The sequence below is a fragment of the Lepisma saccharinum genome, chromosome 21 (assembly GCF_977018435.1).
Source record: "Lepisma saccharinum chromosome 21, izLepSacc3.1, whole genome shotgun sequence".
NCBI classification, from domain to species: Eukaryota; Metazoa; Arthropoda; class Insecta; order Zygentoma; family Lepismatidae; genus Lepisma; species Lepisma saccharinum.
This window is the reverse complement of record NC_139249.1, coordinates 75,405-97,675: the sequence shown is the minus strand read 5'-3', so window position 1 is coordinate 97,675 and position 22,271 is coordinate 75,405. Positions and strand designations below refer to the sequence as shown.

The following is a 22,271-nucleotide window of genomic DNA, read 5'->3' as shown; positions in this document are numbered from 1 at the left end:
TGATCCACTCATACACACTTCTCCATGGTAGAGCACTGTACCTGTATTGTATTGAAATTCAGCCCTTGACACACCTTCAGACCAGAGAAATCGGACCTCTGTTGTTCTTGGCGATGTTTCCTCTGTAGCATTTTGTAGGTTAGTCGCGTGTTACTAACAAATCCAGAATATAAAAAAGGAAAGTTAAAAATTGTACTTACGTAAGTGAGTATAGTGTTCCTATTGTAGAACGACGTTTCAGAGATTGACTATCTCCTTCCTCAGGTTCATATAAAAAAACTAGAGACTTGGCATAGTACTGCGTCAAAAATGTAATATGAGATTGTGGTTAAGGGTTGGTTAGGATACATTTAAAGTATTAAATTTTTGCTATTAGAAGTACGTAAAAAGCATGCCGTTCCCTAAGAAAACTTGTACAGTAGACCTATTCACAGGTAAAAAAGGTAAAAAGTTAAAAATCTAAAAAACCTGCATGAATCACAATGCAACTTGCAGGTTTGGCCATTCCTACCCAACTGTGCATCTCAATCCACATGAAGGTCAATTCTCCACGAATGTTTCCCCTCCCCTCAATTTTCTCGTTTCCCCTTATTACGTCACAAATCCAACGTAAATTCACGTTCCTCCCTTGCAGCTTGCATAACTTCCGGAGTGACGTGGAAACCGATATTGGGTTCAATCTTCCAGGCTTTGTCCCATTTTTTGAGGAAATTGATCCACCCTTCTTCCAAATTTCCTTCGTCCCTATTAAGATTATTCTCCCCCCCTACAAATATTCATTGTTTCATACACGTTTCTTCCGAATTTCCTCCCCTCTTTTCTGATTATCTCTTTTTTTGCGATTCTATGCCCACTTTCCAAAATGTGTTCTGAGAGACCCGTTTTGGGAACTTTTTCCCTTATGTCCTTTTCATGCTCGCTCCATCTTTTACCCATATTTCGACCTGTCTGTCCTATGTACTCCTTCCCCCATTGGCATTCTATTCGGTAAACCCCCTTCTGACAAAGCAAGAATAATGCCTTTCAGCATGCGAGCAACGAAGACAGTGTGACCAACCTAAAGAAAGTTATGATGAAAGTGCAGCTAATTTTTGACTTACCCTAGTCATCATCATCCTTTGCCGTTTCCTGCCTCTGGCTTGGTCGGCATAGAAGTCAAGCCTCTCCATTTTTTCTTGGCCTTCCACCACTCCTCTCTTTCCACGGAGTTCCAATCTTGTCCTCTTTTCCTAACACTGTCCACTATCTGCTCTTTCCACCGACATCTTGGTATCCCCATTGGCCTTATTCCAAATCCTTGTGCATTGTAAGCTGTTACTGGTAGTCTTTCTGCATCCATCCTCTTCATGTGTCCGAACCACCCCATCTGTACCTGATCTATCCTGTCCTGAAGCTTCACCACACCCACTGTCTGTCAGATCTCCTCATTCCTTATTCTATCCCTCCTACTCCTTAAAAATTTCATGTTCACTGCACGCATCTTTCTTTTTCTCTCTGTCATTGTCTAAGTGTATGCACCATACGTAATTATTGGTACATCGTATGTATTAAGTGTGTATTATATATTACCTTCTTGCATTTCGTAGGTACATTCCTCTTCCATATTAATCTTCGAACGCTTTGATATAGTCCACCACCCATTTGTCCTCTTCTGTTTACCTTCTCATCTATTCTTCCAGTTCTCTCAATTATGCTTCCTAGATGTTTGAAGCTCGCCACTACCCTCAACTCCTCCACTTCTTTCCATGTGAGATTCATTTTTTTTTCACGTTCAGCAATTTCTCGAACTACATTTTCCCTTTCATCCCTTTCTGCTCTTTCTTGTCTCCTTTCTCTCTCACTAATCCATACAATACTTTCTTGTTCCCATCTACATCTTCTTCTAGCACTTTCATCCACTTTTTTCTTTCCTCCTTCTGTTCTTGCCTCTTTCTTCTTTTCCACATACTCTTTTCCTGCATTTTGTTTTTTAAATTTAAAGCATTTACTAAATGCATCATTTTTGTTTTTCACTGCCTCTCTAGTTCCTTCATTCCACATACCTTTTCGTCTGCCTCTATTAATTCTGTTTTAAATCTTATCCACTCGGTTTCTACTCCTTTGGGTTCATCTCTTGGCACTTTTGTTACCCTAGTAAAGTTTATTATTATTATTTTATGGAAAATATCCTTTTTTGTCTTCCAGTGGCAACCTCAAATCTTAGCAGTGCTCAGGTCCTAACTGGATGGCCTATGGTTACATTGTTGGGAGCTCTTGCAACCATTGGATGTGCTGCACTAATCACTTATCAGTACAAAGGTGGGTTACATTGTAGTACTTTATTTATTTGTGAATGTAATACATAATGTAGAACTCCACAATTTGTATTCATGTTCAGATATTAGGAGAATGATTAAATCAACAAGACATAGGTAGGCAGGCCATGTGGTACGAATGGGAGAGAAAAGAAGTTTACAGGGAAACCTGATGGTAAGAGACCTGTAGGAAGGCCAAGACAAAGATTGAGGAATAACGTTGAGATGGACCTGAAGGAAATCTGTAAGGATGGAAAAGATTGGATTGGTCTTGCACAGGATAGGGTCAGATGGAAGGCATGTGTTGCTGTAGCCATAAACCTTCGGGTTTAAGAAGGCTTGAGAGTTAGTTAGTTGTGTACTAGGTTACATAATTTGTTCCCAAGGACTTGTGCTGAGTGGTTGTGGAATGAAATTTAGGGCGTGCAGTGTTCAAAGTAAAGAAAACTGACCCATGCTATATGAGATATCAGTCAACTTTTAGTAGGCATCTGAAATGAAATCAAAGTGCTTGATTTTACCACAACCACCATATGTTTGGAAATTTGCAAGCTTGTTGAAGACAGATCAATGACACATTGTGTTACACTCCAAGAAGATGGTCATAGAGTGTAAACATACAAACACCGGTTACAATTGTATTGAACTATGTAATTAAATATTTAAAAAAATCATCCTGTCTTTAAATCACACTTTTGAAACTTTCCAATACAATATATAGAGTTACAAAAATCAGGTTACGACTGCTGAATGTTCAATTTGTGTGTTTGCTATACAACCTAAAGTTCTCTTAATTTGATAAATAAAATAACACAAATCAAAACATAAGTTGTTAGAGCCACATATTTATGGTAAATAAAATATCAAGATGTTGGTACAAAAACTGGGTACATTTCAGGATCAAAAGTGATATAAGAAATTGCTTTTTGGTGTTAAAATGGTGAATAAAATCCTAAATTTGATTTAATAACTATACTTATTACACAAAATAAACATTTCGATTTTAACAGTACATTTATGTAGTTATCATATAATTTAGTTCATTCTGTGTCAAGGAGTCCATTTTTGCTTCTCAAATATTTACAGTAGAATTAATCAATTTTCCAGGATTTGCATGACTCGCAGGATAATTCAGATTTCAAAAGTGCCATGTCGGTAAATAAATTGTAAATTTCGTGTTTGAGTTTATTTCGCATTTTGCAGTTCATTTCGCATCATGTTGTGTAAAATTTTGTCACAAACCTTAGCCCTCTTTGTGACAGTCTTTGAAAAAAAAAGTTGAAATGTTATATTTACTAGACATGTTACATAAAAACAATTGAAATTTTTGTTGCAATGTTACTTTGAGAAAAGAGGAAGAACAAGTAGGCAGAAAATAAAACCATTTCTTTTCAACAATGCTAAAGAAAGAAATGAACAACTGAGACAGCTGTAAGCAGTTACTGAAAAAACAAAAACAGACCACCAGAATAAAAAAAAGAAGAAAGAAGTCTCAATAACAGCACTGACGAAAGATAGACAACAGCCACTGACCTTTCTAGAGACTGCCGCCACTAGAGGAAAGTATATGTCGTTCAGAGGGGAATCAGTGGCTTGCATCCTGTACACAATAATAAAGCAGTTTCAGCTGAAGCAGGAGTCAAACAAGCAACACTACAAGTTCGCAAGAGTATGGTGGAAGTGGCCACCGAAATTAATACAAAGTATTAAAAACTAGTTTCACAGTTAAGTGAAAACTTCATTTTATTTAAAAATTTGCTTCCATGTCTTTCATTCCCTGAATCATGAATGTAGTGTTACTGTGAATTATGATTAGCTTAGATTCCTTGGTATTTTACAAAATGCAAAATGTCAAAGCTTAATCGTAATACGTGGGTTGGAGATTTAATAGTGGCAACACTGCTGTATATACACGATGAAACGGCATATGCCACATGTTAGGTTGATACCTAACCTACCTTCCAGTAAATGGAATCTTCCTTCCAACACTAGGTGCATCTGCAGTGACGAGAGGAATAGAGTATCATTGGAGTTGTCAATCTAAAATTGTGTAGTTTTGTAGTCAGGACAATGTTTTCGAAGCAGGACTGTGATGGTGTTATCTTAACACATACCATGCCTCAAGGGCAGACCATCAACGTGCAGTATTGAAACATAAACTGCAACTACATTCCAAAAGAAGAGCAGACACTTTCTCCTGAATGCTCCATCATTTTGCAGGACAATGCTCGGGTGCATGTGGCTGATATGTTAGCTCAGTAAGGCTGGCAGGTGCTCTACCATCCCTCAGCCTTGAGTCCCTGTGACTTTGATTTGGTCCCTGAGATGAAGGAACCACTTCGTGGCATAACTGTTCCAGAGATTCTTCAGGCAATGGACCTCTCCATTCGAACCATTCTGAGAAGAGCTCTGCCACAGGTATTCTACACATTGCTGGCAACGGTTGCACGCAATGCTGGTGACTACATCGAAGGGCTGTAAAATAATAAAATAATTTGTAAATAGATAGTTGCCGCTATTGAATCTCCAGCCCACGTAAATATGATTAAGCTCGTAATTAAGGGTGTGTTACGGGAAACAGATGCTTTTCAAATGGAGAAATTGAAGCGGGGAGAGAGGTTAAAGATGAAAGTAGGGTGGCATTGAACTTCCTCAGCCATGCCATTTTTTGCTGGGCTCTGCTGCTTTTACTAAAGTACATGCAATGCCAGTTGCAGTCATAAAGTAAAGCATAAAAATCTAATAAATAAAATAATTAATATAAATAACACTCCATGGACATTTCAGCATTGTTTGTTCCCATATGACAGTTTCATGAAAAGTGGCAAATGGATCCATGATGCCCGATACTGAAACATCACCGAAAGAGCTGCTGTGTTTCAATAATCAACTTGCTATTTTTCACAAAACTCATTTGTGAACAAACGATGCTCAACTGTCCACGGCGCCATGACTGCAACTGACATTGAATGTACTGTTGCCACGCTGATCCAAGCACAACCGAGCCAGTCAGAATGGAGCCGAAAATGTCATGGCTAAGCAATTTCAATTTCACCCTACTTCCATCTCTACCCCCTCTCCCTGTTTTGATTTCTCCATTTGAAAATCATCCATTTTCTGTGATGCACCCTGTATATGTAAGCTAGTGGGTGACCATGATCAATAATTAATACGTATTAAGAAATAAAAGAACATTAATTTCATGAATGTTTCATTTTATTAGGTACAAACAGATTAAGTGGCGAACCTCCTCCCTATGAAGAGATGGAGCCCCAAAGACATGATGCACGGCCATTGCCAGAACCAGGCCCCACTGCCAGTCCTCAAGGTATGACTTCAATTAAGATTATTGGTGTTTGTAGAAAAATTTAGTGCTTAACATGCAAACGTTACATATCATCGTTAGCAATGTAAAAATTAATAACATCTTACACCTACTGTGTTTAAAATGCTGCAATGAACTTGAATATATTAATAATTTAGTATTTGCTGATGACCAAATAAGTTCATCACCCCCCCCACACACACACACACATTGTACACACACATTTCAACGTCTTTTTGAAACACTTTTTCATTTGTGTGTGTTTATTGTTTTCTCTCTCTCTGTAAGCAAGAGTATCTTGTGTCGAGGGTCTCAAGAGTGACACTGATTTAATGACATTTCAAAGTGCTGTAAAATGAAAACCATTTGAGATACAGTGAAAAAAATTTTGTAAGGAGTTTGTTTGAACCATAAAGGAAGTGTGTATACCAAATTCCATCGAAATCGGAGTTGGTGGATGACATGATCTCGTTGAAATGGCGTGGAATGACCCAATACTGATGTCTATATTGATGTTATTGACATTGATGATATCAGTATTATCAAGTTAGGTGATGGCCCTTGCAAACATCATCATCATCATCCTTTGCCGATTCCTGCCTCTGGCTTGGTCGGCATAGAAGTCAACCCTCTCCATTTTTTCCTGGTCTTCCACCACTCTTCTCTTTCCACGGAGTTCCAATCTTGTCCTCTTCTCCTAACACTCTCTATCTGCTCTTACCACCGACATGTTGGTCTCCCCCTTGGCCTTATTCCCACTCCTTGCGTATTGTAATCTCTTACTGGCAGTCTTTCTGCATCCATCCTCTTCATGTGTCCGAACCATTTCATCTGTGCCTGATCTATCCTGTCCCGAAGCTTCACCACACCCACTGCCTGTCGGATCTCATTCCTTCTAGTCTTCCCCAATATACTCCTTAAAAACTTCATCTTTACTGCCTGCATCTTTCTTTTGTCTCTCTGTCATGTCCAAGTCTCTGCTCCATACATAATTATTGGCACATAGTATGTGTTATATATTACCTTCTTGCATTTCATAAGTGCATTTTAATCCCCGTTCCATATTAATCTTCCAACGCTTTGATATAGTCCCTTCTGTTTACCTCCTCATCTATGCTTCCACTTCTCTCAATTATGCTTCCTAGATATTTGAAGCTCTCCACTACCCTCAACTCTTCCGTGTCCATCTTTATTCTTGGTTCATTTCTGGCTCTGTTTCTTGTTGTTATTAGCACCTCGCTCTTTTCTGCATTGAATTTCATTCCTGCTCTTTTGAGAACTCCTTAAACAACAAAACAACTTGACTAGTACATGACGAATGCATTCTGTTGGAATTTAAAGTTGTTTTGGGTAGTTTAAAGAGAGCATTAATTTGTGTTCATTCTCTTACTTTAGTTCCTTGAAAACAGTTCTTGTTACGAAGTACAGACTGCAGAGCAAATTATTGTTTTCCGGGACTCTTATTTTTGATTACTCTTTTGTCTAGTTACAGTTCTAATTCAAATATGGGACTAAAGAATATTTAGTTCTATTTCAGGGTGGATGCTTCCTGGGAATTCTGGGAATTATGCCTGAATTATTGGCTCTGGGAATTCTGCATGCATTTTAGTCCGTGGACTTGACAAATTGCAACTTTTATTAATTCAAATCCCATTGAATTTACACATATTTTTGTATTCCTGGGGCAAGTTTTTCACAGTTTACTTTTAAATTTTATCGAGGAAGGAAAAAATGCTGCATGTGAAAATAAAACTATTATCTCAATCAATTTACTTTGTTACTGTCCTTTGCAGCACAATCTATCTGACAGACAGAAGATTATTGCAAGATATCTTGAAGTTGATTAGGTAAAGTTGAGTTTGAAATGCTGTTCAAGTAACAATTTTTCGTAGATTATTATGTCCTGTAACATTTGTGACTTGTGTTTATACAGGTTTTTCGAGTCTGAGTATGTGAAATGGAAAATGTAAACTCTGCACCTTAACTATTAACAAAATTAACAGCTTTAAATAAATATATCGTTGAATTAGAATTTTTAAAAAATTGGAACACTCGCATGCTTTATATTGTTAATATATTTGTGTGTGTGTGTTTTTTTTTTTGGTGGGTGGTGAGAGGCGGTAATACGTAAGGTTGAAATATAGAGAGAACATCTGCTTGTACCCTTGAATTTTTGGAAAGTTCGCCTTAATAACTGGGAATTATACTTGAATTTTTATGATGGTCCACCCTGTATTGATATTTTCAATACTTGATATTCAAGTGATAACCTCAATATTGAAAAACTGATATTGTACAACTCCACTCTCACCCATGTTTTCAAAAGGCCTGAATCACACGGAACTGGATTTCCAGTAGGAATGCCCTAGTTGGCGCTGGACTGGCTACCCGTTTGCTAGTTTTCGCCTCACACGATACTTGGTTACCGTACTTGTCGATAGACTTTTGTTTCCATAAGACATTGCGCAGAGCAGACAATCTGTAAAGATGGACGAGCAATTTGAAGAATGTTGTAGGAGAATTACTGCTTTGTGCTTTTATTAAAAATTAAAATATGGGCTAGAGATTGGCTCGAAAGAAAATACGAAGGTCACTATTTATATTTTGAGCCTTGGCAACACTGATTGAAGTTAGGCGCAATTTGACGTATGCACGGAATTGTCTGGCATTATTGACCATAACATACTTCAAATGTTTTGTCAATAGCTTGATTTGTGTTGTTTATGTTGCCTTGGAGATTGCGCGACAACAATAAAATGGAATTAACTCGTGAACATTTTCGTGCGATGATTTTTTACGATTTTCGACGTGGATTATCAAGACAAGAGTGCATCGATCAACTTACTTCCACATTTGGCGATGAAGCCCCATCCTTTGCCACTGTGAAACGCTGGTATAACGAATTTAATCGTGGCCGCCATTCGCTCACCGACGAGATTCGCGAAGGTCATCCAAAATCAGTTGTTGTTCAAGAAAACATTGATGCTGTGCAAAACCTAATACTGCAAGATCGTCATGTGACATACTGTGAGATTGAGGCAACCATAGGCATTAGTTCCACCAGCATATATAAAATATTACATGATCATTTAGCTGTGAGAAAGGTATGTTCTCGTTGGATCCCACACAATTTGACAAAAACTCAAAAAGACGCTCGCGTCAATTGGTGCAAACAAATGCTCAATAAATACAATCGTGGTGCTTCAAAAGACGTATATAAGATTGTAACAGGTGACGAATCATGGATATATGCAATGAGCCGGAACGTAAACAGCAGTCGACTGTATGGGTGTTTCAAGATGAACCCAATCCAACAAAAGTTGTTCGCGCTCGAAGCACATCGAAACAAATGGTCGCCTGGTTTTTCGTGAAAACTGGTCATGTGGCAACTGTGCCTTTATAGGAACGTAGAACGGTCAACTCTGAATGGTACACAACAATTTGTTTGCCAGAGGTCTTCGGTCAAATACAGAAAACAAACAAATGCCGTCGGATCATTCTTCATCAAGACAATGCCAGCTGTCACACATCTCGTCTAACAACAGACTTTATGAACAGTCAAAAAATCGAATTGATGGGTCATCCGCCGTACGGTCCTGATTTGGCGCCCAATGACTTCTTCTTGTTCCCGAATGTCAAGAATAAATTGCGTGGACAACGATTTTCGTCGGCGGAAGACGCCGTTGATGCGTTCAAAATCCATATTATGGAGGTGTCTCAAGAAGATTGGAAAAACTGCTTTGACAAATGGTTCGAACGAATGCAAAAGTGTATTGACCATAAAGGAGAATACTTAGAAAAACAATAAAGCAGTTTTCAATGCCAAATTCCTGTTTTTTTCATTGTTAGGCTCAAAATATAAATAGTGACCCTCGTATGGTAATCAATGCATACCAAACAAGATTTTTAATTAACTTGGGTATCCATAATCATACATGAGATTCGCAGGATTCATTCACAAATTAAAAAAAAGTCAAACCTTTTATTTAATACACTTGTAATAATAAGGAATTTCATTTTCAGCTAATCATATTTGTCACGTACACATTTCATCGCTTTGCATAAATACCTAAATATTAATAAACTGAACACGAATGCACTGTCGTTATCTCTCTGCTTTTTTTTTATCGAGAGACTAACAAAAACAGCCAACACTCGGAAACCACAGACAAAAACTCCCCGTTACAAACTCACAGATTATCTTCACATGGCCAAACTTTGCTCTGATTGGCTGTTCCACATAATCCAGTCGAGGAAAGCCAGTAGCAATTAGAACATGTCCTATTCCTCCAAACCAGACAAGCAGCAAGCCAGGCAGCCATTACATCCAGGCAGGTAGCCCGTTCAGTGCCAACTAACTGAATATCCAGTTCCGTGTGATTCGACTTTAACTGACAGAATCCATACATAACATGATCCAAGCTCTCTAAGAAAGCACACTGCTGTGTGTGCCTTTTTTCTGAGCCGAGATTGCAAGCAAAGAAGAAACCTGCCATGCAGTACACGCCTGTACATACATGCCTTATCTTCATGACTTAATGTAGTTTATTGCAATTACACTAGTTTATTACAATAATTTAAGTTGTGGTCAAGCCAAAGTACTTCAAAGTTTGTGTGCTTTCTTGTTTCAGAAAACAACTTGAATTCGCAAGCTGCTCACCAGCAGGCAGTTCCATATCATCCATCTGCATACGAAAGGTAAGCACTTGGAAAGGAGTAATTAAAAAAAATATATTTGTTGAATAATTATGCGTGTACTGTTATTAAATGAATAATATCTTTCAGAATTCGAGAAGGTGGAACCAAACTTACCTGAATATTTGTACGAACGAAAATGCAGCAAATCACTTTAGAAACTTTTATCACACTCCTTGACAACTGTTATTTTTGTAACTATGGCAATGACAATGTTGCCAAGCACATTAACGTAATCCAACTTATTATAAAAAGAAAACAAACGTTATTAAACATCAACTTTAACATTGACTTTTGAAGTTTAAAAAATAGATAATAATTATAATTGTACATGAAGAAAATGAACTTCTGCTGTCAGATAGAATAGTCACAAGTCATTTTATAATACAGGGAGGAACAGTCTGCTAAATTATTTAATGTATATAATGAAATGCAGACACGCTATTAATATGGTTCATTCAACTTTCTTCACAATGATAAGGGCTAACCTGCCTCCAATGTGGACTTCTTTGAAAGCATTTATTTTAGCATTTTGGCTAACAGAAATGCTTACAAAAATCTGGAAACAATTGTTTTAGCAAACACACTACACAGAGGCATTTTACATAGAATTGAAGTTAGCTCGTTTTACTGTGAAGACAGGGGAGCAGTACCAATGAAGAAGTGATATGAAATTGCCAGAGTTTCATGAAGACCCTCAATGGTTCATTGAACTCTTTAATTAAAAGTACTGTGCATTTACTTTCAGAAGCATGGTACTTGCGTTCACAGAAATAATGACACAGTTTTGCGCTAACTTATAGGCTAATAATGACACAGTTTTGCGCTAACTTATAGGCTAATTATAGAAATATTGGATCGTTTCAATTTTACCAATAACAGCCAATACTGATTAAGTGCCAATTGAAGTGCAATGCGCATACATGAAGGGCATTATGAGTTAAATTTTAACACATGTTTTTCATTTAAAATTAATAAATTCAAAGGAAACATGTACATAGTTATTCACTAGTTACATTCACTAGTTCTCAGGATATCAGCTTTGTCAGTTATGGATATGGAGTGCTAATGTCAATCTTATCTTCAATATGATACCAATACTTGAAAATTGTAAGAATTTAAAGCATTTCAGAGCATTTATAAATTTTAATTGAAACTATACCATATCATGATGGATGCGGTAAATGCGGTTTAAAATTACTTAAGTGAAATTTAGAAATTTTGTATTTCCGTGTTGCACAATATAATGGTTAAATCCTACTAATTTCGAAGATCCACTGTCTTCATTTACTAAGGGTACGCTCCAGATGCCATACCCTTAGTAAATGAAGACAGTGGATCTTCGAAATTAGTAGGATTTAACCATTATATTGTGCAACGCGGAAATACAAAATTTCTAAATTTCATGCAAGTAATATACCATATCAGTCTACCATATATTTTGAATTAAAGTATTCATAATTTCACATACCGTGGTAGTCTAGTCGGTGGGTCTTGTGACTGCCATGCTGGATCACCGGGGTGGAATTTTTCATGCTTTGTCCCTGCATAAAGTGACTTGGGCTCACCCAACCTCAAATCAATGGGTACCTGGGGGTTTAACGTGGTCAGAGCATGGTGCTTATCACAACACCTCCAAAATGGCTGAGATCAAGAATGCCCTATCCCCACACCCCCTAGCACACTGCTATAATAGGGTGTCTGCCAATCAAAGTCATGAAAGTCAAGAAATCAACAAGTAGGTCAAGAAGTGAATAAAAAGTCAAGAAATTATACTTGTGGTCAATAATTTGTGCTATCACAATGATTGATTTAGTTTATTTTACTTCACTTTTCTGCCCCTTTGGCTAATTGCGAAGATGGTAAGTTAAGATGGATGAAGGAACAATTGCAATATATAGGGACAACAACATGACCCCTACATAAGATTATACTGGTTATGAGTCCTGACACCAGAGCCTTGCTGGTCTGCCAAATGTAATCCAGGGTGCATTAATAGATAAAGCCAGTTTAATTCTCTTGTTAATGTACAACTTCAGTTTTTATGTGAACTGGACTTTTGGAAGGTTTTTTCCCCATTAAATAAATATTTCTTTTTCGTAATTGATAATTTCCAACTTTACCTAAGTAGAGGTCGTATAAATTGAGGTTAAGAAAAACGAAAAAAAAGGTGGACACAAGCACAAGCACAGGGAACTTATCTTTTTTTTGTTTTTACCTTACCTATACTTTCACTTGATTGATTTATTTAATCACAAAATTCTGCATTTTGCACATTTGCCAGGATATGTAGACATTGCAAGAGAATTGCTGTGGACCCTGTGAAATACCTGGAGTCTGGTAATTCAATATTAATTGATATTTTCTAATCAATATTGGTAACCAGGGAAGGGATTTATATGTAGTATAAATATGCTAAATATATATTTAGTTATATTCACCAAAATATAGAGTTAAATGTGGACTCAATTGTAAAAAATTACCTTTTTAATAATATAAGACACTGCAGGAGCTACATAAAATATAGTCTTGGCGTTGTGACTATTAACCTGACTGCCTTGAAGAGAAACTGGAAGCGAACTCCGTATGTGTGCCACAAAATTGTTGTGCACTGCTATAACTATAGTAGCGAGGGTGGGGTTAGCAATGGGCTGCTCGACTTGGGACTCTCTTCCAACGTTGCCAAAATAATGTTTGTAACAACCAGAAGCCAATGCTCGAGCCGTTATTCACTATTGCTGACAACAATTGTAAATAAACAGGAGAGGAGTTTCAGAGTGTTTTACAAAAGCAAAAGCAAATATTTTAAATTGAAAAAAAAAATGTTTGGATGACAGAATACTTGTAATTAATGCAATTGGAGGGTATAAAAAATGTCATAAACTTTCATTTGTTTAAAGCAGGCATGTCAAACACGCGGCCCGTGGGCCGCATGCGGCCCTCGATATATTTTTGTGCGGCCCCTTTGCTATTACCTGTTTTTAAATAGTAGAGCCTTCAGATGTAGTAGTTGCTAAAATATCTGTGTTATTATATAAGACGATGTGAAATTTCACACGATTTCCTCTTGGACAGGTTATACCCGTCGGTACGTGAAAAAAGGTGGTCGTGTTGCATTATTGGGGTGGTTGACGAATGTAGTGATTACTAGTTGTTCAGAGTCCAAGGCTATGTCGTCTGCCTGCTCAGTTTTCCCTCCGGAATCTAGAATGAGGGGAGGGTTGAAGGGAAAGGGGAACAAGCTGCCTTCGGCCGAAAACCTACTAAAGTAGCTCAAGAAAGCGAAGCTGCGGTACGCGCAAGCTACGCATTGTCGGAGTTGATAGCTAAACAGTCAAAACCTTTTGCCGAAGGCGAGTTTATTAAATGGTGCTTGGTAAAAGCTGCTGAAATAGTTAATCCTGGAAGTGTAAAAGCTTTTCAAGGCATTTCACCATCCCGCAACACGGTTGCTGAAAGAGTAACCGAACTGGCCTGTGATTTGAGTGATCAAATTAAAACAAAAGTGTCAAATTTCATTGCTTATTCCATCGCTTGTGATGAGAGTACAGACATCGGTGGTGTAGCTCACTTAGCTGTGTTTCTTCGTGCTTGTGATGAGGAGCTATTCGACATTGTACCGTTGCATGACACTACTACCGGTGAGGATATATTTATTGCTGTTCGTGAACTTTTGCGAAAGTATGATTTACCTCTGTCAAAGTTATCCTGTGTAGCTACGGATGGTGCCCCTTCAATGACGGGAAAATACAATGGTTTAGTGACAAAACTGCAAAATGAATTTCGTGAAACCTGTGATAAACACATGTTCCATCATGTGCATTGCATCCATCATTCACCAAGAGGTCTGTTCAAAAGTAATCAACATGGAAAGTGTGATGAAGCTTGTGAAAAAAAGCTATCAACTTCATAAGATCCCGTGGCTTAAACCAGCGACAATTTTCTGCTTTCTTAACAGATTTAGAAAGCGAATATTCTGGAGTGCCCTACTACACAGAAGTGCGCTTGGTTATCGTGTTCTATGGTTCTTGAAAGATTCTGGAACTTGAAAGATGAAATATGTCAATTTTTGGAAATGAAAGAACAAGACACCAGCCTTCTTTCCCAACCAACGTGGTTACAAGATCTTTCCTTTCTTGTTGATATAACGAAACACTTGTGAGATTTAAATTTGAAACTGCAAGGAAAAGATCAATTAATCACCAACATGAATGATCAAGTCAAAACATTGGAGCGTAAGTTATTGCTTTGGGAAAAACAGTTAAGAAACGAAGACTTGACGCACTTTCCAACTTGTTCTAAATACAGATCAAGTTCAAAGGACCGTGTTTTGTACAAAAATTACGCCGAAAAAATTCAGCTTTTGAATACTGAATTCGGGAAAAGGTTCCACGATGTTCGTTCTTTCGAAGACAAGATCTCCCTGTTTTCAGCCCTGTTTACGACTGACGTAGAAAAAGTGGCAGCACATTTGCAGATTGAAATTCAGTGCGACTCAACTTTGAAACAAAAGTACAGCGAAGTGGGTATCCCTGACTTTTATAAGTACTTGTCTGCACGTTTTCCAGAAACCCGCAAATTTGCGTGTGAAATAATTTCATGTTCGATAGCACTTACCAGTGTGAAAAACTTTTCTCACTCGTGAAAGGAAACAAGTCACCAACGAGATCCAGATTTTCGACGTTCATCTTACCTGTGTTCTGAAAGTAGCTGCTTTGAATAAGATGTCTCCTGATATTGATAAGTTGGTGGCAGAAAAAAGATGCCAGCTGTCAGGCAAGAAGCAATGATCAAGTTTCAATGAATGTTCAGTATACTTTATTAAGTGTTATGTTAGTCATTCTTTAAAATAAAGTATTAAAGATAATTTAATTTTTTTCCTTGCGGCCCGCCCTATCTAACACTACTGACTATTTGGCCCAGTTCATATTTTGAGTTTGACATGCCTGGTTTAAAGTATCTTCGGACTTTGTCAGTTATTCGCAAGAAATTCACCCAAATCGTTTGGTCACATGGGGACATGTAGTTACTGCACAAATATGGGTATGTTGAGAAATGCTATGAAATATGTAAAAATAACTAAATGTGCCAAAACCTATTATATGCACAAATATGGAAAATAAAAATGGATAATACATAATATAATTGATTTCAGCTTCATACATACATATGTATTTACATATAAATCTGTACCCTGGGGATACACTGTAGAAGCTGAGGCTTTGATACAATAGATAGATTATACACAATCCACAGAGGGATTATATCTGGCAAGGTTGAATTCTAAACTCTTGAGATAAAAGCAAAACAAGAACTCAGAATATTAGAACTGGAGAACTTTATTTAAACAATGAACAATCTTCTTCTTTATATATAAAAATGGATGTATGTGTGTGGGTGTGTATGTTTGTTTGTTTGTTCCGGCATAACTCGAACGCCTTGAGCAATTTCAACCAAACTTGGTACACGTATCACTGGCAATCTGGAAAGAATACTTTGGGAGTAAGACACCTCTGGCACCTCTAGGGGTGGAGTGGGAAGGGGTGACATGTAAAAATAATCGAAACTGATATTAAATTCAGCACAGACAGACATCCGTGACTATGCAATCCCACACAACGATAGTGTTTCTTGGGTTGTCTAACATTCATGCTGATATGACTTTGTGTTGTGAATATGACCTATATTAGTTGTGGAATCCATAGTTTACGTGGTCGCTAAGATGAATAGTGACACTCCCAGTGCCGTTCAATACCAAGTTCATTTTGCACTATAGTTAGAATTCATTATTTTCCTGTCTAATAGAAGATTGGGATAAATAAATACCCGGGCAATACCGGGTAATCGGCTAGTGTTGATGTAAAGGGTGAGTTAGAAGTACTGACACTGTTGTAAACCTATTTGCTGTTTTAAATTATTTGTGTTCATATTGATGCATATTTTTTTACAAGATAGGACAAAAATGTACCAACCAAGATGTTGCTTCAGAAGTTTTTAAGAATGTAGTTAGTTTTACTTGTGCAAAATTTTGAACAATTTTTTTTTTTTTTTTTTTTACAGGGATCGTCAGGAGAATCAACAGCTTTTGGCAAATGCATCTTCCATAAGTAAGTAATTTCTTGTGTATTATGTAATATTTCATTAACCATTTAACTGCGGCCGAGTTATATATAGACACACTAAAATTGGGCCTGTTTTGCAGAGCGCCTATATATACGTAGACGGTATGCGATCCGCGCGGCAAGGAGACAAAAGACACAACGGAGACCAAAGACTACTGACGGTAGATTTGGGAGTCGGATGGCTTTGCCTACGCGGCTGGTCCAGGGATACGTGCCTCCAGGTTACGTTGCCGAGTGGTAGGAAGGATGAACCTAACCTACTCACCCACCTTGGGCTTCATTGAGCCCACAAAACTACCTGGCTATGCAACCTGGACGCACCTATCCCCGTGCAGCTCTACGCTGTCCTCCAGTGACCATTAACATGGAGGATGTCCCCCATAGACCAGCATCCATTCCGAGGAGTGATTGCTGGTTTATCATAGGGACTTTCAGCCTATTTGTTCCGGAGCGAGAGGTACGCTTCCCGGACTTACCCGCCCAAATATGAATTGATAAATCAAGATGTTGGAAAGACACATTTAATATTCTGGGAGTTAAGACATTTACTTATATACAAGCACTGCACAAACTTATAGGTTCGTTTTTACACTTAGAACCAACAAATAGGTAACAAAAAGCATGGTACTTACATATCCTGCATTCACCTCATCACACATGGGCCTTAAAACAAACACTTTTCACTCCAACTATAAATGGGGGAATTTCTGGTGGGTTTTCACTAAAAATATAGCGGTATCTTAAGACATATGGGTATTGGCTTGCACATGGACTGTTTCAGGGAGCTAAATCACAAAGGATGGACCGAATAATGGTGGATGTCTTTGGATACAAAGACATCATGGTTTCCTGATGGCTCATTGCCCTCACCATGTGGTATTGAAAATTTCCGAATTTTCATGAATATTGGTTTCATGCACTTTAAGGTACTTCAAGTGCTGTAATTCGTCCATATTATACACCACAGGGCTGTTTCCCAGCACTTAGTGGATATTCCACATGTTAGAACACAAGGGCTTCTCCTTTGTCCTCTCTCCACTGGCCTACACTGGCCCAAAACTTGGAGCGATGTTAACTATCCTAACTATCAACACAGAGTGAAATCAAGATGGCTTCCTCACATGTTAGAAGCTATCACAGTCTCATTGTCTGGTAGCCACGCCCATGAAGCCATCTGATTGGTTCACAGCATCTTGGGTTACTTGCCTTTATCTAGTACCTTGAGAAGTCCAATAGATGGCAGTCCAGTCAGGGCTAGTTCCACTGACTCTCACCAGATGGCTCTGGTGCTGTGAGACCGATTGTCTTTTGTCCAAAAACATCGATTTTTTGATGTTTTTGTGGTTTGTTTGCACATATAATTGTGGTTTGGAGTTATTTTCAGGGAAAGCAAGTTAATTTGTGCTTGCACAAATGTTATCCTGAAAATATCTGTTTTAATAAAAAATTTGCATGAAAAACAACATGTGCTCTCTGAATTCTGTTTGTCCAAAAAAAGGATGTCTTTTTGATAACCAATGAATTTTGGTCTGGGGCTTATTATTTACTTAATATTTTGATGTTTTATCATACTTTTACTAATTAGGCCTAATTTCTGTTAATCTTAACATATCTGGGAATGTCCATTCATATTAATTTTACCTGAATTGAATTGGCCTTGTACTTTGGTTGGAGTGGAGTGCTGCCTGTATGTATTGGGGATGTATACCCAACCTTTGGTTGGTTATACATATCCCGGGCCCTCGGGAAAAGAAAAAGGATACGTGAAGCGGATCATTTTTCTTTACCCTTTACTACACTATACCCAAATACATACACAAAACATTTATATACACACTGAATCGTTATGACCACGCTGGTCCGAAAAGAACATATACATGAAAAAAAAAAAATTTGCACTTATTCTTGTCCGTCACATGGATATATGTTTGAGATATTGTTCTGTCCGATATATCGAACGGCTTCCTAGACGGTATATACATGGTTAATATAACACACACTTAAAAGTTTTCAATAAATGATTTTGGTTATAATGTCTGCTCTTTGTCGCACTGAATACAGTTTTTGTACTCGACCTGAGCTGCATACTAGTTTTTAGATATGTATCTAATGTCTCTGCCCCTCATTCACTTGAGGGTGCAGTACCTTGACGAACTGTTCATCATACACCTTGGTATGTTGTCCACGTTTGGTCACCTCACAATTGTTCTTCAGTATCTCCTTAGGTGGAGCATGTTGTCGCCTGGCTTTGCGCAGCATCCGTTGCCAGCAAATGTTTTTGTTGCTCGCTTGGTGGAACAATGCTTCGACCTGGCTACCCATTGGGATTTTGAACAATCTGTGGAATGCACTCCTTGTGTGAAGTCCATCGGATTGTCATGGTGGTTCGTTTCTGGATGTCAATGTTCGATTACGAACCCCTGACACACTCCCTGCTTCCCCATATTGCTGGAACGCTGAAAAGATTGTCTCTGGTTCCTGGCATAATATGCTTGGGGGTCTGCTTCTGCCTATGACACCATGCACTTTTGTATGTTTGCTCCGGGGTTTTGTGGTGACACTGAGGGGGAGTTGAAGTGATGTACTCACTGGCCCCACTTCACACGCAGGCTTTGACCTTACCCTTGTTGGTTATGGGTTGTTCCTCATAAACAACCCTATATGTTTGGGGGTGCTTGCATCTCTCTATTACCGCTAACCCTGGTTTGGTCGAACCCAACCCATCGGTAGTGCAAATACCCAATAATTGCTAAACAATATTTCGCTTGATTGGTAGTGAGTGATCTAGCATAGATTTGCACTCATAAGGAAATAAATCTCTATATGATGGTTGGACTCACTTTTGTGTCCAACAAGGAAATGGCCCTGGTATACAATAATGAAATTATCCTTTATACCACAATGAAATTGCCTTGGCATATAATACTGAAGTAATACTTTTGTATACAACAATGAAATAATACTTTTGTACAAAACAACGAGATAATACTTTTGTACACAACAATGAAATTGACTTTTGCATACAATGATAAAATAATCCCTTACACGATCTTGACATAAATTTTTCTACCCTCTGTACAAATGGGTGAATGTCACAGACCAGACAGAACCTCATCCACAAAACCTCTGACCTTTAACATATATTAATACTAGTGTTCAAAAAATGTGTAGCTTTTTCTCCTCATCTTGTACCTGTTGTACACTCCTATCCGTGCGTCTTACCCTGGATGCGCTAGAGGGATACCAATACCTCTTATGCGACTAATACTATAGCGCAGGAGCCGTACCGTCGCGTACTTCTCTCCTAGGTCCTACTGATATCGGGTTTAGGAAGAAACGTAGAGCTGACGAGCAGACATCTACAGTTTCCATGGGGAAGTATCACAAGGGTACGAGGGTGGAGCCATTTGTGCGCAGTTACTCGTCTTACCAACAGACAAAGCAAGTCGTAGGGAAACGGCTGCACCCCGTCGGGATTGAGGTTGAGTCCTCGTTGAATTCAGAGGCCCCTTGGCTTGAATTAACTTCTTTGAGGTACTCTCGATGCTAACACCGGATGTAGTAGTCTGAGCTTCTCAATGTAATGACTATACACCTTATAGCTACACCTCCACAACTTCATGTTATTGACATGTTGGTTGGGTAGGCTCTTACCGCTAACACAATGAACAAGATTAAATATGTTATCTGTCACCTGATCACTACAAACTAATGGACCGAAGAAGGTGTGGAATAATTTGTGGGTCTGTCCCTCTAGAGCTTTGCTTTGGAGATGGGATTTAAGAAAAACTAAGTCGTACACTTTGATCACAGTTCTGTTTTGCTGTGACTCATTTACCTTATTGTTGGCTTTGTTTCGCCTTTCGGCCGTCCGGGATACAGCCATGAACAATTGCTGATCCCATTCGGTTTGTTCACCAGTGGGAATATGGAAATGTTCCATAACGGGGTTCCTGAGTGAAACATGTAACCTAAGCTCTGCTGGTGCGTACCCAGTGGTGTCATTGATCGAGTGATTGATAATGCTAACCACTGCTGGTAATTTATCTGACCATGTTTTATGGTTTTCATTGCACATAAGCTTTAAGAGCTTTCCCATCTCGAGGTGTGTCCTCTCAACCAGATTGGCGGATGGGAGATATGATGGTATAAACAGAATTTGAATTCCCATATTTTCAAGGGTTTGAGTGAATTGCTTGGCCCTAAACTGGGGACCATTGTCTACTACGATTCTTTGAGGAAGTGAAAAATGTACAAAATACGTATCAATGAGTTTCCTCAATATTAAGGGAGTGGTGGAATTTCTGAGCGGGTATGCCATTATGTATCTTGAACATCCCTCCAGAATGGTGAAAATGTACTTCTCTTGGCGCTTACTGGTTGGGAGTGGGCCTACGAGGTCGCAGAACAGAGTTGCTCCTAACTGTTTGACATGATGGGCCTGCAAGACTTGCCTAGGGGGATGAAGGTTCGGTTTCACCTGCTGGCATTGAACACAGTCAGTCACCCACGCCTTGACTCCTCGCCTCATACCTGGCCAGAAAAAACTACGGAACACCTTATTGTGTGTTTTGTCTACTCCTGGGTGCCCATCATCATTGTGATATGCTGTGAGCACCTGTGAAACTAAAGATTCGGGAATGTATATCCTGAACTTATCAAGGAAGTGAAAGTCTTTGACCACTAGTAGGTCATTGACCATTTGATATTGCTTGCTCCAATTCCTGCACCTAGGATTGTTATCCTGTCCCCCCCCTTGTAGGTAATCTATGATTGCTTTGGACCTGGGATCCCTTTCTTGTTCCCTCTGGAGATCGTCTCCGGACAGATTAGCTATGGGTTGGGGCAACACTTGGATTGGGTTGACATGTCTAACCATCTCTTGCTGTCTTTCCGGGATGCGGGATAGCATATCCGCTAGACAGTTCATACGACCAGCCACATACTCTACATCAAACTTGTAGTTCTGGAGCTTGAGGAACCACCGGGTGAGGCGTACGTTCCATGAATAGGCAGAGTTGAGCCATGACAGACTCTTGTGGTCGCATAGGATGGTGAAGGTCTGACCTTGCAATAAAAATGAGAACTTCTCTATGCACCATACGATGCTTAGGAGTTCAAGTTCTGTGGAGGTATATCCTAACTCGTAATTCTTCAGAGATCTGCTAACGTATCCCAATGGCCTCTTCTCTCCTTCGCAATATTGGAAGCAGAATCCCCCTACCCCTGATCCCGAGGCGTCGGTCTGGAGGTAAAACTTCTCTGAGAAGTTGGGGTGAAATAATTTGCAGTCCTCCTGGACTACTGACTTCAGTGCTTCGAACGCCTGTTGGGCATTCTTGTCCCACTGCCATTTGGATCCTTTTCGTAGCAGGTTGTAAAGAGGTTGGGTGTATTCATTATAGCTGGGAATGAACTTACGAATCCACCCGAAAGAACCCAATATTTTCTGCAATTGTTTAATATTAGCAGGGGGTTGCAGGTTGGATATGGATTCCACATATTCTGGGCACATGGATATGTGTTTGGAATCGACTATGTGCCCTAAGAACTTAATTTGTTCTCTGGCAAATGAACATTTGGACAATTTAAGGGTCATGTTAGCCTTTTGAAAAATGGCAAGTACCTTACTAATGTGGACTAAATGTTCTTCAAAGGTGGCAGAGAAGATTGTGATGTCATCGACATATGCTAAGGCAAACTCCTCGGTACCACTCAGCAGTTTATTCATTACTTCAATGAACACCTGCATGCTATTGATGTGACCAAAGATTAGTCGCTTAAATTGGTACATCTTGCCACTGAAAGTAAAAGCAGTGTACCTCCTAGACTCCT

General features: G+C 38.8%; 1 protein-coding gene across 2 annotated transcripts in view; it reads left to right on the top strand.

The window, feature by feature from the left end:
• The window catches only part of LOC146004057 (uncharacterized), a 56,336-nt gene that overhangs the window by 18,366 nt on the left and 15,699 nt on the right, over nt 1-22,271 (top strand). For both annotated transcript variants that reach the window (XM_083142669.1, XM_083142670.1), the window contains exons 6-9: nt 2,185-2,298; nt 5,518-5,622; nt 10,251-10,317; nt 16,375-16,421. In XM_083142669.1, coding sequence (XP_082998795.1) covers nt 2,185-2,298; nt 5,518-5,622; nt 10,251-10,317; nt 16,375-16,421 — 333 coding nt within the window. The remainder of the gene's footprint in view (nt 1-2,184; nt 2,299-5,517; nt 5,623-10,250; nt 10,318-16,374; nt 16,422-22,271) is intronic.